General features: G+C 35.9%; 1 protein-coding gene across 2 annotated transcripts; it reads right to left on the bottom strand.

Moving 5' to 3' along the window:
* Positions 1 to 2009: 2009 nt before the first annotated feature.
* Positions 2010 to 10812, bottom strand: LOC107791319 (uncharacterized). Of its 2 annotated transcripts, none has more exons than XM_016613356.2 (6): positions 10622 to 10812; positions 8192 to 9859; positions 7761 to 8003; positions 7264 to 7344; positions 4337 to 4768; positions 2010 to 2254 (listed from the first exon to the last, which is right to left on the bottom strand). In XM_016613356.2, exons 2-6 carry the CDS (start codon positions 9470 to 9472, stop codon positions 2198 to 2200), a joined length of 2094 nt encoding a protein of 697 aa, XP_016468842.2. In that variant the 5' UTR covers positions 9473 to 9859; positions 10622 to 10812; the 3' UTR covers positions 2010 to 2197. The 2 variants fall into 2 exon arrangements, with proteins under 2 accessions (XP_016468842.2, XP_016468841.2); XM_016613355.2 differs by lacking the exon at positions 10622 to 10812 and adding an exon at positions 10353 to 10594.
* Positions 10813 to 14551: the final 3739 nt, after the last annotated feature.

The following is a 14551-nucleotide window of genomic DNA, read 5'->3' on the forward strand; positions in this document are numbered from 1 at the left end:
AAAGTGCAAATTACCCAGAAATAGAAAATTGTTATTCGAATTATAACAATCCAATATACGATTTAATACCTAAATCTACTCCAAATGAACTCAAATTTGAAACATAACCTCCAAATATCACCAGGAACAAACCACAATCATCAATTTGTCAAAACACCAATAAATCTAATGAACCCATGTTGCAATTAAGAAAAAGAAAAGGAAGAAACCCTAAGCAATAGTAAAAAATAAAGTTTCATAACAGCTCGTCATTGTAAAATATCATAAACAATATTAAAATATGTTCGCAACCATCATATAAAATCATTGTCACCCGAAGAAGAAGAAGAAGGAGGAGGAGGAGGAGGAGAAGAAAACGAAGGAGGAGAAGGAGGAGGTGAAAGATGCCTGAAGTTATTTAAAAAGTGGGTACAAGTTAAAAAAAATTAAAAAGTGGGTATAGGTTAAATGAGGGCGCCCAAATAAGGCGCCCGTGCAATTTTTACCTTTCACGTAATAGAAAAAAAAGTAAATTTTGAGTAATGAACACAAAGTTGAATGACCACCCATGAAATTTAATAATCGAGAGTGTCTTCATCCTATTGTGTAGTTCTGAAAAAGTCATTATTTAGAAAATCAGATTGTTTCTTTATTTTGAATTTTCAAATATTATTTCAACTCCATTTGGAGAGTGAACTATCCAATCACTTCGAAGATATGGCAGTCCAGTCTGACCAACAGTCCCAAGTCGCAAGTGGATTTACATCACTACTTCAGAATAGTGAAAAGGAAGGAAAAAAAAAAGAAAAATACATACGTACCCTTAAAATTATCACGAAATTTTACTTAGACATCTCAACTAAAACTGTTACCTATTAGACACTTAAAGTATATGAACAATGTTCCTATTGAACACCTCATGCATATGTGGCAAGGAGTGATTCTCACTTTGAGCTAGACGCGTGAATAACTGAATCTTCTTCTCTCTCTTCTCCTGGTTATTCTTCAACAAAACCCAGCTATCAACTTCTTCCTTTCGTGACCACTCTACTACTTAAGAGAGAAATAATAGAGAAATAGACAACGAATAGAAAGAAATGGAGAAGAGCAATTTGATTCCTTTAGCTCTTTTTATTATGGCCAATGATGAATCCTTCTACCTTATTTTGGGATGAAAATAAAAAGCTATTAAAATATTTTTTCGGTATTGATCTGAAACTCAAAATGTATCCTTTCGCTATCCCCACCACCTAGCTTCGCTGGAGACACCAGTTGGGTTCATGGTAGGACGAGCCGTATTTGGGTCTGGCTTCGGATCTTCTTTGGTGGAAAATATTTCTTACTAATTTGCTTATAATATATGTTGAGGTACTATTGTAGTTGTGATTCATTTAATTGTCGATTTTTGCTGGAATTTGATCGAAAGATATTAAATTTCCCTTTAAGAAGATGACGAGGGGAGGGAGGTTTTGGTTCGGAAATAGTATAACAGCAAATCTAAAGATTGACAAAGTTCTACACCAAGCTTGAATAAAAGATAAAGAAGAAAACTTCCAATCAATCAAAAATATCCAGGGGAGAAGGGATAACAAAAGGGAAAAACGATAATTTTTATTTTTCTAAAAGATTTTAATGTTTCTCTAAGAAAATGAGAAGGCTAGCATCAACCGTAAACAAATTTGCTGGCTTCAATAGGAGAGAAGAGTTTGACGGGAATGCAGTATGTATCCTAAGGAAGAAGATGACTAAGAAGAGTTATGGAAAAATCTTTTCTTTGTTGGCCATCTTTTTAATTTCTGACACGTCTCTTATTTTTTTGCTGATTTGTAATTTTTTAATTAGTTTGACTTGCCGAAAGAGTCCCCGGAAAGTGAGATGCACACACTTGTATTGGTTTGAAAATGTCAAATTTGTGTTCAATAGGAACATGGTTTATATACTTTAAGTGTCTATTGGGTAACCTAATTGAAGTGTCTAAGTGAAATTTCGTGACAACTTTAAGGGGATACGTATGTATTTGGCCTTAAAAAAAGAATCAAAATTTTGTTTTCCATTGATGGTAGAAAGCTCTTATGTACAATTCTGTACAGGTCAATGATAGAACTATTTATTCAAAAGAATTTACAGGTGAAATGGGAGTTTAGGGGCCCCATCTGCTAGATAACTGGGAATTATGTACAAAGGAAACAAGTTGGTGAGAGATCCACAAGTCATCATGTCAGTCGCTGATGTCAAAATACTTGGGATCTCTTGGATAATGATGTTCCACATGCAACTGCAATTTTAAAAACATGGTTTGTAATTAGTGCCCATTGAACTAACTGGGTTTCTCTGATATTACAATGGAAGGCAGGCAACCCTCTACAGTGCCAAACAATATGTAGTTCTGCATCCAAAGGACAATATACTCTTCCACAGAAGAATGAAGACAATAACCAAAGGGAATTCCGTCTAAGTCAGACAACAAGCACAAAAACATTGTCAAGCAATTATGAATATGCATGCATTTATGAATGATGAACGTGATTATCGAGTTATGGGGAATCTCATACTATTATGTTTGAAAAGCAAATGCTAAAATTTTCTGGTTCACATATTAATGACCAAAAGCATGCCACTCCACACAGGCATAAGATTAGCTTCATTTGGTTCCAATGGAGAATACACAGTTCTCCATTTTGGGAGAAAGTAAGCAGAGGTTGGATGGTTGGCACTTGGCAGTAGGCCATTCTTGCTGTAGTTGCAATAAATGGAGAAGATGGCAATCAAATGACAATGGCACTGTCATGATTCTTAGTCTGAATGTGAAATGTTGTTCTTTTCTTTCTCTGTAGAGACTAAGTTTCCTTAATGTTCCTGATGACTGCCAATTTCTAACAGGATGACTAAACAGACTGAACAAGAGCTAATAAAATACAACATACCTCATGGCTGACATGGACTGAACTATGAGCAGAGGAGAAATAAGTGAGTTGATTCAGATACATAGAGAGAGCCGTGCCAGCAAAGAGATATGAAGCCAGATAATCACGGACATTACGATAAGATGTGGCATGTCAAACAGTAATAACGCTTCATGAACTGTTAGATGAACGACGCATTTATTTAACTATTTAGGTATGCAACACACAAAATTTAGTGTGACCATTTCTTTTTCTTGGGCCAAGTACGAAAATACATATTATGCAAGGTGGTGGTAATTCTCAAACCAAAAACATCTATCTGCTGACCCTGACCCGCTGCGACACCACCATGTTGAATTTTGTGACCACCTCATCTGAAAACTAAAACTGTTTGAGCAAGAACAGTCAGGGTCCGCAGACCCATATGGAGACAGGTGGGTGCTCAAACACCCATGTGAGACAAATTTCTTGTTATCACTGATCCTTTCTTTCTCTTTTTGCTTTTTCTTTACACCCCACCCTGACTTTCTCTCGCCCACGACACAACTCATGAAATCTGGTTGCCTTAATCCTTCTCTTTTCTTTCTTTTGCTCGTTGTCTACACTCGCCCGATCTCCTCTCACCAAGGGACACAATCACTAAGTACGGTTCTTCTCATGGTGGAACTTAAATTTAAGGGCCTCTCATGGTGGAACACCAGCGACTGTAAAATCCCTGGGTCCCTTCTAGAGAACAAGGTTACTTATTAATTAGGTCTACAAAATGCCTCTTACAACCAAACACATGGAAATAATTTTGTTAATGGATTGCAATGACACTAAAACCTAACAACTCTGTCGACAAAAATACCACGTTGAATTGAGTGAACCATCTAATTTAAAGGTTAAAAGTCAAAGGTCCAAGCCTACAACAACAACAACAACAACATACCCAGTGTATTCCCACATTGTGGGGTCTAGAGAGGGTAAAATGTACGCAGACCTTACACCTACCTTATGAAGGTAGAGAGGTTGTTTCCAAAAACCCTCGGCTCAAGAAAAACAATTCTCAACAGGTTTGAACAAAGGTCCAAGTCTCATGCCACCAATTAACAAAGAATACTTTCACAGAATTCGCATAAGAAAATTAATCACCTGCTCGTTAAGGAACGAGTTGCAGACATTTGCAAACACAAAATTAATTAAATAAATGTGTCTCCTCTCCAACTGAGCTGAGGAATTATATCCACACACCAACAAGTCTAAATTAGTAATCACAACATAGTTTTCTTCATATTAACCAATTTCAACCCAGCAAAACATCCAGTCAACACACTGAGGCAACAGGGTAAACAGTATGCACCTCAGAGGTCAATCTAGTCCAACATCACTAAATCTTTCTATGATATTTATAGATGCTTTAGCAGACAGTAGATAGATAATGCAGCGTAAACCATATACCATGTTAGACATACCTTGCCTTCATCAGCATCTGAATGTCGTTGAGGGAAAACTACTCTCATATCGTTGTACAAATAGAATCGTCTTCCCCCTTCAGTGTCCATAACATTTCTTACTGTTGGAGAGGACTGATCATTTTTGCACTGAAGACCTGATTTTGAGCTCTTCTTTGGATAGGGACACAAGAACCAGAGATGTAGAGCATAACGAAGAACGCTAGAATTAGCAGTACTATCATTCACCTTTGAAGTGTTATTAACAGGTTTGGTTCCAGGATGGCCTGCCTCGCCACTACCATGAGATTTGCTAGAATACAGAATTGAACTGTTATGCAGCATAGAATCCTCAACACTAGTAACTGAAGGTGGTCCACTATCCATCTTTCTATCTAAACTCTTGTTTCCAGCTTTATCCAGCGACAAGTTAATCTTTTGACGTAAAAATGTCTGCAATCACATAACTAGAGTGAGATCACCATTGTCAGATATGGATTCACATAAATGCTAGTATGACTTTAATCTAATGCTCCATGTATATCCCATCAAAACCAAAGTAATCACTAAAATATCATATACGAAATTGTGTTAGCTGGACACAACTGCACCTATCTTCCAGTTACACATTTACATGCAGAGATCATCCAATACCAATACTAGGAAAACAAATATTCAATTACAGTGAACTGAAACCAGGATCGCTTGCAAAGATAGTTCAGCGGACCAAATCATTAAGACCAGTGAAGGAATCAACAGGCAACAATTGGGCTGCAGACAAACAGTTGCATTGGCTAGTGATCCCCTGTTTCACTAGTTTGGCTGAAGAACAATGCTTCATGCAATGGAGTTCAAATAGTGATGAAAAGAAAAAGTGTTCAAGGCTATGGCAACGGCGTAATATTTGGAGAAACTATTTTGTTTCAACTTACTGTTTCACCAGACCCTCTATGCTGAATCGAAGCCAAGGAAAGCAAAGAGATGGAAGCTTAATAGTTGAAGGATATGAAAAAACTCATAAATTTAGGATTTTCATACAACAACCCACATGGCAAGAGGTTACTGAGAAACTTGTCAAAGATTTTCTCCTTGTTGCAACTTCAGACTTCATGATGCAGAGGAAACTCATATTCTTTCCTACTCCTCCTTACTCTTCAAAAAGCATGGATCCAACCAATGAATTAGCTTCAAAATAACAACCATCGACACACCAACAATCCCAAACTAGTAGTAGTTTGCTATATAAATCCTCTATATCCATCCTACTCTATTGGCTCCTTTCATTTCAATGCTCAATGATTTGTATTTTAAGATAACTTAGAATACAACAATTAGAGATATTTTAAATCTCACGCTTATCCCTACATTGACAAAATCTGCAATACTAAAGCTCATGTCAAACACCAAACCTAATGTAAAGGTGCCAATAACGACAAAACCTTAATCCAAACTAGTTGATACAGTCCATATGGGCTCATTACTTCCCTCATATTTATTCTCGCTAAGTTCGCATGAATTTTGAGGGGTCATAAAATTTTTGTAACAACTTTCCTCTTAGAATACTACAATTAGAGATATTTTAAATCTCACGCTTATCCCTGCATTGACATAATCTGCCATATTAAAGCTCATGTCAAACACCAAACCTAATGTAAAGATGTACCAATAACGACAAAACCTTAATCCAAACTAGTTGATATAGTCCATATGGACTCATTACTTCCCTCATATTTATTCTCTCTAAGTTCGCATGGATTTTGAGGCATCATAAAACTTTTGTAACAACTTTCTTCCATGTGCTTTTAGGTCTACAGAGTCTGCTCTAATACTGTCAATCATCGTAGTGGCGCACTAATAGACTGGTGCATTTGGAGGTTTACGTCAGATATGGCCAAACTATCTAATCTCTCCTTTTACCCTCTATGTTACTATTTGCACCCGTTAATGTGATCAATTGTAAAAACTAGTATGACAACGCATTCAACCTTAACATTTGCATTTCTATATGTTCGGCTTTTAAGGCCTAGCTTTCATTGCGACATAACATTAGTTCTGCTCTCAATTTAAAGCTCGTGAATAGATTAATTATCTAGCATATGCAGATGCTTCATGGATTTAAGCCATTTTCCATCGCAAAATTGAGCAAATAAACTGATGACCATGCTAGATATTTTCCAATAAGGAGATTAAATATGGCTCATACACAATGTTGGCTGCAGGTCAACCAAAGCATGATATCAACTGAAACCCCCTCCAAAATAAAAACATTTTTGCGGAGTTATTATTCAATAACATGTCACTAATAAATTTGACCAAGCAAAACCTAAGTGATGGAAAAATAAGGTAGCAATCGATCTTTGCCGCGCATTTAAAAAATTTTGTAATTTGTCTATGGTATCTAGTTTGATATAATCAACAAGACATTAAAAGCTTCAAGTGCTTTCGTTAATAAAGAAATAAGCAGCTCCCCTCCATTCCATTTATATGACACTCTTTTCATTTTTGAACATTTCAAAATGTTTAATGCAATTTCACTAATAATATTATTCTATATAAATTTAACAACTTTCAAGCATTAATATTCACTTAACCATTCAACTTTTCAACTTGATGTGATGTTTTCTCCATAAAATAAACTATTCAACCACTACTTCAATAATTCCTTTATTACCACTAATATAATGAATAAGTCAAATTCACACTTTAAACAATCCAATCAAACACCATCATAAAAAAGGAATAGAGAGAGTGTTAGAAAGAAACTGCATGCTGAACAAATAGAGAATATTTCAAGTGAATAGATGAGGAAATGCAGCTTGTTGCATAACTATGATAAACAACAAAAGCTCTCTAAATTATATCAAAGTTACATGCCTTTCTCCACCTCAAGTTCACCTTAAAACAAATAAAAAATCCCACCTCAAAGTGGTAATACAGCTTGAACCTACCTTAGTACCAGCTGGCATGTCACTCAAATCATAGCTACAAAAGAATGTATGGATAGGTGTCCTCTCTGGATTGCTGAGAACCTGGAAATAGCAATCAAAAGTTTGTACTATACATAATGAATTCAGGAAAGATAAAGAACATTTATGTTCAAACCAGAAGCAAAAATTACCAAAAAATGTATGTCTCCTATAACTAGATGTCACAAAGAGCTGTAGCAGTCATAAAGAAGGAAAATTTCTACTTTGTTCTTATAATAGTGGTGTCTGGACCAACTTGTGCACAGAAGAAGGAACACTAAATTCTTCAATATCAAACCATTTTTTCTTCATCAAATTAGCAAATGCAACTGATAGAGTGCTTAGAGTTACAAGGATGGGTTCCTTTTTCCCAGAGCAGAGATATGTTTCAGGGCTATCTCTTTTACACGGAAATTCCACTCATTAAAATAAGGCAATTCCACATGCACACGCAAGATGAGAGGATAGGAGCAGAATACCAGTTGTATGCGCCCTTTCATCGGTATACGTATGCGGCCCTTGTTTGTTTGTGAACCATTAGTGCTAGAGTTCCTGATTCGTGAGCCTTTACCCTCACTACCTGGTCTTCCAAGATCTATTGATGAGTAGTACAGCAAGAAGTTATCGCCATCTACACTAGTTACTGCAAATGGAAGCTTCTGGGGATGTGGTGAGAAATTTCCTCCAGTGATACTAAGGACAGCAAGAAAACCATCAATTCTCTGCACGAGTATATTACAATTTGTCAACAAAAGCAATTCGGCGAACCATTTACAAGATCATGGCATGAATGCTTAAACAAAGAGATCAAGGAAGACTAATGCACTAAAGGAAGACCAAGGATAAAATGGATGACATCTGAAAGAATACTAATAGCATCATTCTAGATAATTGAGGCAGTAAGATCCACCTGGCTCACTACGCTGGATGCCAAACGACCAGATAAGAGTGACTCCTCGAATGAACCAACTAAGGACCTTTTTACAGACAGTCCACTAAGACTTCTACCAAATCTTGCACATTGATTTGTCGGAGCTGAGTTTTGTGACTTGGACCGCCTCATGGCACTTATACTTTCAGGCGTGAGACGTTCAAAGTTCATCTCAAAAACTTCAACATCTCGGAAAAAATCACTTCCCGTTCTGCAATCCTCTTCTTTCCGGGGAGATATAATATCTGAAAGACTTCGATCAAGTGAATGTTCCACATCCTTCAAAGTTAAGTAGTTATCGTCATGATCCTCCCAATAATTCCTTAACCATTCAGAACGTCTCACCCTCATATGAGATTTTGGTCCAAGAGGAGAAAGAGACAGTGGTGGCGAGAATGTATTTTTTCCGGGTATGTGCATTGCCCCATCTTTCAACTGTGTTTTTATCATATCTGCACAAAAATCTAACCCAGGGGAAGGAGGAGTAAACAGAATCTCAGATTCACGCCCCTCGTCATTGAACAAAGGGCCATCTGTGACAAAAGGGGAGACTCCTCCATAGGTCTCATTTGGTGAACAATTCCCCCTAGGTAAAGATGGCATGAACCAATTTTTATTACTAAAGTTGTTTGTGTTGCCTATATGAGCCTTCTTATGTTCTTGTGAGGGAGCACCATATTTATCAAATGTGAAGTTGGAATTACTCCTAAAAACAGTACTACCACCAATATCCAGAGATTCACCTGCAAATTTATCTGGAAGAACCATGCCATTCAAAGGTGACAACAAGCGTTTCCTAACTAATGAATTTGTAGTCTCATTCATTTTGTCAATGTCCCGAACCACAGTAGATGAGTGAACATCATCAGATGGATTTGCTTCGAATAAATTAGCAGCGCTTTTCATCGCAATTTTTGATTCAAACCCGATAATCCTTGACGCAGGACTCTGGGTAGTAGTCCTTGCACCATTATGGGTTAAGAAGCCATGCTTTTCTGCAGAGTCAATCCTCAATTTATGCATGTTTGTCAAACCATCTTTATGAATACTAAGAACATCAGCATCCCTCGAAATATCCCTAGACGAGGCGAATGCAAAATCTGCTGCTGATGTGCGATTGCTAAGGCAACTTATGTGCATTCCACTCATATCACAGCTGCTCATATTGCCAGCAAATCTAGCAGGAGTTTGAACAAATGTGCTCAATGATGTGGCCACTTCCTCAGCAGCACTGCTGGAGGGCACTTGAGGCAACCCCATCTCTAACTTAAAATTTGTTACTTCTCACAAACTTCTTGTCGAAATCTCAAATATCTAATCTACTACACTACATAAATTCTATCTCCTGTCTTACAGAAATTCAATATCTAATAATCTCAGCCCCATGAAATTACCAGCAGTTCAATCTCCTACCAATGGAACAAACCTAAATGCAGCACAACTAGGTAAACGCTACAACATTATCTATCATCACACACTCGATAACGCTACCTATCTATCAACGGAATTCCCAGAAACGTTTCATCAAACAATCCAGCATCTACATTCGACCTGAATAGGAAGTAAGAACAATAAGCACAGGCTTCAAACCACTGTAATATACTAGACTTGCAACCCATGATTCGTTCCACAAGATCAAACCAAATCCTGAAAAAGGAAATGTAGAAACATTAGTCCTGTCTCCTAGTCAAACTAATCATCTGCAAAAAAGAAAATGCTGAAAACATATTAGCTATTTAACATACATTGCTATGATCACCTAAAATCTCCGTAGGATTTATCTGATGAAAGTTTCAATTAATCCGATCTAAAATGAGACTGATCGTAGAGAGAGATAGCTAGGGGCGGTTTTCAGCAAAATCAATAATTAATATGTGAACTATACAGATTATATGAGCTAAAAAAGTAGCGATCAATTGCAATTTTCTCCTTCATTTCCTCTAAAATCCTATGAAAAATAACTTGAAAAGTATCTTCGACATTCAAGTTTTCAGTTAACAATAATACGATCATCTTCAGTTATCAAGTCCTCCATCAATCATCATCATCAAACAAAATTAACAATTTTAAGTGATTAATTACAAATAAGGAAAGGGGAAAAGGGGAGAAAAAAGAGGAGAAGATTATTTTCAGAAGATACCCATTAAAACAAAACGGAGGCACCAGAAATCATCTCTATGAAAACCAGAAGAAAAAGGAGAGGTTATAAACCTTGTGTCGAAAGATATATATATATATATATATATATATATATATATATATATATATATATATATATATATATATATTATCAGGAAAAAATTTGTAGAGGCGAATAGATAAGAGAAATGAAATTTCCCTTATTTATTTTTTTGTGGTTATTGGCTTTTGTATTTGTTGTTATTGTTATACTCTCTCCTCCTTCTTTACCTTTTAACTGCGCCTCCTTCTCCCTTTCTCTCCTTCCAAAGTGTCCCCTTAACCATTTAATTTTATTTCTGTTTCTGCGGAAGGAAAAAAAACAAAAGAAGGTGCCAGTGCAATGCACCTTACTCTCGGTACTCTATGCAGCATTTGGTGTACCTTGTTTGGTCAAATTGAGTAACGCTTACTGTTTAATAATGATGGTCGTCAAAGTTGGAAATTTTTGTAAGTTATATACCTTTGGTCTCTTGATATTTACACTTTTGATAATAAATGAAAATTAAGATATTATTTTGATTTTTAGATTACTTAATAAAGTTTGTATAATATCTTAAAGTAGTTATTACTAAGTTTATCTGCTAGAGAAATGTTAGTGTACTACTTTCATTTTCACCTTGTCATATTATTGCTACCAGAAGAAAAGAGGCAGAGATAAAGCAGCAAGTTAGGTACTTCTATAAGGCAACTTGAGGGGAAAAAATACTTTTAACATTTAAGAATATGACTATAAAAACTTATTACTGAAAGTAAAATATAAAGTTGAATTTTCAACCTCTTTCGCTTGAAATCAACACATGTTAACTTAGAGCTTTGGGGAGGTGAAACAAATAGATAAGGAAGGGTCTGATATGAAATAGCACAAGAATATATTGGGGCTGCCATTTGAAATTAGTACAATAATGTATGATGGTAACCTAAAGGGGCAAGAAAATGAGAGCTGAGCTTAATTTGAAGGGCTATTGCATAGAGAGCAAAGTTAGGCCAAAATTGAATTATATTTCTTGTTTTAGTCGATGGCCATTAAAGATAAAGAGGGGTCAAGTATGCAATACGTGTTTTGTATAGAGACTCCAAGTTGCGAATTGTCTCTAATTCGTCGGCATTTGTGGCAGTGGACTCTACCTTCTGATGTTGATATTGCTCTTATCCTTACACTTTTTCAATATACCATGGTTTCATAACACTATTTATCCACTCAATGGATTGAATTGAACCACTCAAAATTTTGAGAATTCCATCCTCTCAATCTAAGTATTTTAATTGATTTGGCACGGGTATTAAAGTGGAAATTAACATTTATTGTGTTAAAAAATGGCATGTGTCCATAAGTAAAGAGAAAGTCAAGAAAATTTTAGAACTTTCTTTGAACAGAAAACATGCTCAGCTCAATGATACATTTTTATCATTGATTAAAAAGGTGAGTCTAGAAATACATTTTCAAATGAGGAAATGACGAAAATTCTGTTTTCTTGAAGAAAAGAGAAAAAAAAATTGTGGAACAACACAAGATAAAAAGAAAAACTAAAGACAATTAAATAGGGACAGCAAGTTCTTCAAAAAAGTGCCAACTGACTCCTCGCATTTATTTTAAGTGTGCCGTATTTGTAAGTCTCTATATTGAGGCAGTTCATTAAATGATGGAATTGCAAATTATTTCATGTCTACTAAATTAATGTGAAAAAACTGAAAATGACCAGAAAATTTATGTTCCAGCAAGTTACCACTTTGTTATTTTAATTTGATAAATTTTACCGTCACTCTAGAAAAAATATAACAGATCCGTCCTCCTTTTCGATTTTCTCGCTTGAATCATTAGGGAGTGATAACTTAGTAAATTAAACAGCATTCATACAAATATAATTTGATATTATATATTTTTTTATATTATCGATGTATATAAGTCAAATTCATAAGAAATAATGTAAATCTTTTTGGAATGAAGGGAGTAATGTTTTAGTAAATTGAATTTGTTCTAGTACATTGGAGTTTTAGAGAAAAAATGCATTTATTACTTTATTTTCTTTCAAACTCACTCTTAGTGAAGTGTCAATTAACTAAGATATTTAAAAGAAATAAAGAATAACTTGAACATATAATTTTATGACTAAGGCTATTCATCTTTGTTAAAATGCAAGAAAACCTTAGAAGATTATATATTATGAACCACAGGTAGTAGTAATTTTGAAACCACAAGTTGCCCTGGCTCATAGTTGATAATCGGCTTAATGTATGCATATTTTGATATATACCGCCTCATATTTTGCTCATGTCTCGACGATTTGAGATGTTTAATATGATTATTTGTGCTAAATTTTGGTATTTCTATGTGTAGGGATCATTCAGATGCAATTTGGGACGAAAGAGCGCGAATTGAAGCGAAATCGGGACAAAAACGCAAAAAGTGAGATTTGAGGGCTATAGCGAGCGTGGGGCGCTGGCTGTGGCGCAATTTCCAGAATCCAAAATGTTTGAGCGCCAGGGCCAGCGCCCCACGCTGCCCTGGACGCTCAAGACGGGAAGTTTCCTTTTTGGACTAGGACTCGATTATTTCAACCCCTAGACGCCCCCAACTCATATAAAAGCCAACCTAAACCTATTTTTGAGAGGGGGACCGTGATTTAAAGGAGGGAGGAGGCACAAAACACTCAAAAGCAAGGATTTGATCAATTCTTCCATCCCTTTCCTAGTATTCATTGATTTTATATTTGAAAACATGATTTTTTATGATTGTATGAACATGAGTGGCTAAGAAACCTATTGTTCTAGGGTCATGGGTATACATGAATGTTGATATTTGAAGTTTAATTTGACGAAGTTGATTTTATCATATTGGGTTGTTTATTTAATTCTGTTTTTAATTATTTTGCTGAGTAGCTAACAGTGAAATCCTATCTACGAATCTAGAGTTGAACTCGAAAGTGGGAACTCTAGATTGCATATAGAATTAAATAGAGCAATTTCTTAAACCCGGACATCGGGGAATGGATTCGCAATTAAGATAGATATATACCTAATTGCCTTACTCGGTTGCAATACAGGAATTGTAAGTGCGTTCTTGTTAATCTTAATTCCATAGACATATAGGTATTAAGTTAGCTTGAATAGGCGAGTAAGGACTCGACGGATTCTTATGAGTAATATTAACTCTGTGAATCAACAATCCAGATAAAACAATTAGTTATTTTGAACTAAGCATACAACATGATTGTTAGATAACCCGTGACCCTGGAATATTATCTCCCATTGATTTTTATTTAAAATTATTTAAGTGTTGTGTTGATTTCTAGTATTTCATTACTTGATAATCTTTAGGTAGTAAATTAGACAATTATCTATTTTATAAGAAATCGCTTGAATCAATAAGCTATTTGAGTTGAATTAGTCAAAAGTTAATCATAAGTCTTCGTGGGAACGATACTTTATTCACTACTCTATTACTTGACGATCACGTATACTTGCGTGAGTGTGTTTGGTCGCAACAAATTTTTGGCGCCGTTGCCGGGGACTTAGAAATTAGCTACTTGACTGAGTTAAGCTTTTATTACTTATTAGTTCAAGTTTTAATTTTCAGTTTGCCTTGTTTCTGTTAACGCAGAATCTTCTCTTGAATGCGGAGGACTAGAAGTGCAAACAACCTCCTTCCTTTTGATCCAGAGATTGAACGAACACTTCATAGAGTGAGGAGGAAAGTCGAAGCTAGAACGAGAATAGAAAGAGAGTTGGACATCGTAGTTCAACCACAGCCAATAGAGATGGCAGGTAATGAGGAGCATCCGGTGATAGAAGCCGCAAGGCTCAATCTTGCTAATATGACTCAGGCTATCGTAAAGCCCGATATCACGGGACATTTTGAACTCAAACAGTACATGGTACAGCTGATTCAGTTCACAGGCCAATATGTGGGTCTATCTCATGAGGACCCGCAGAGGCACATTCAGAACTTCTTGAAAATTACGGACACTTACAATTATCCGAACGTTTCCAAGGACTATGTCAGGCTGACACTATTTCCCTTTTCATTATTGGGGGAAGCTAAGGAATGGTTGCAAAAGGAGCCTGCGAACTCAATCCACACTTGGGATGATTTAGCAAGGAAATTCCTAATTAAGTTTTTCCCTACTAAGAAGACCAAATCGCTGAGGAGCCAAATTCTTG

Source organism: Nicotiana tabacum, chromosome 4, assembly GCF_000715075.1.
Source record: "Nicotiana tabacum cultivar K326 chromosome 4, ASM71507v2, whole genome shotgun sequence".
Lineage (NCBI taxonomy): Eukaryota > Viridiplantae > Streptophyta > Magnoliopsida > Solanales > Solanaceae > Nicotiana > Nicotiana tabacum.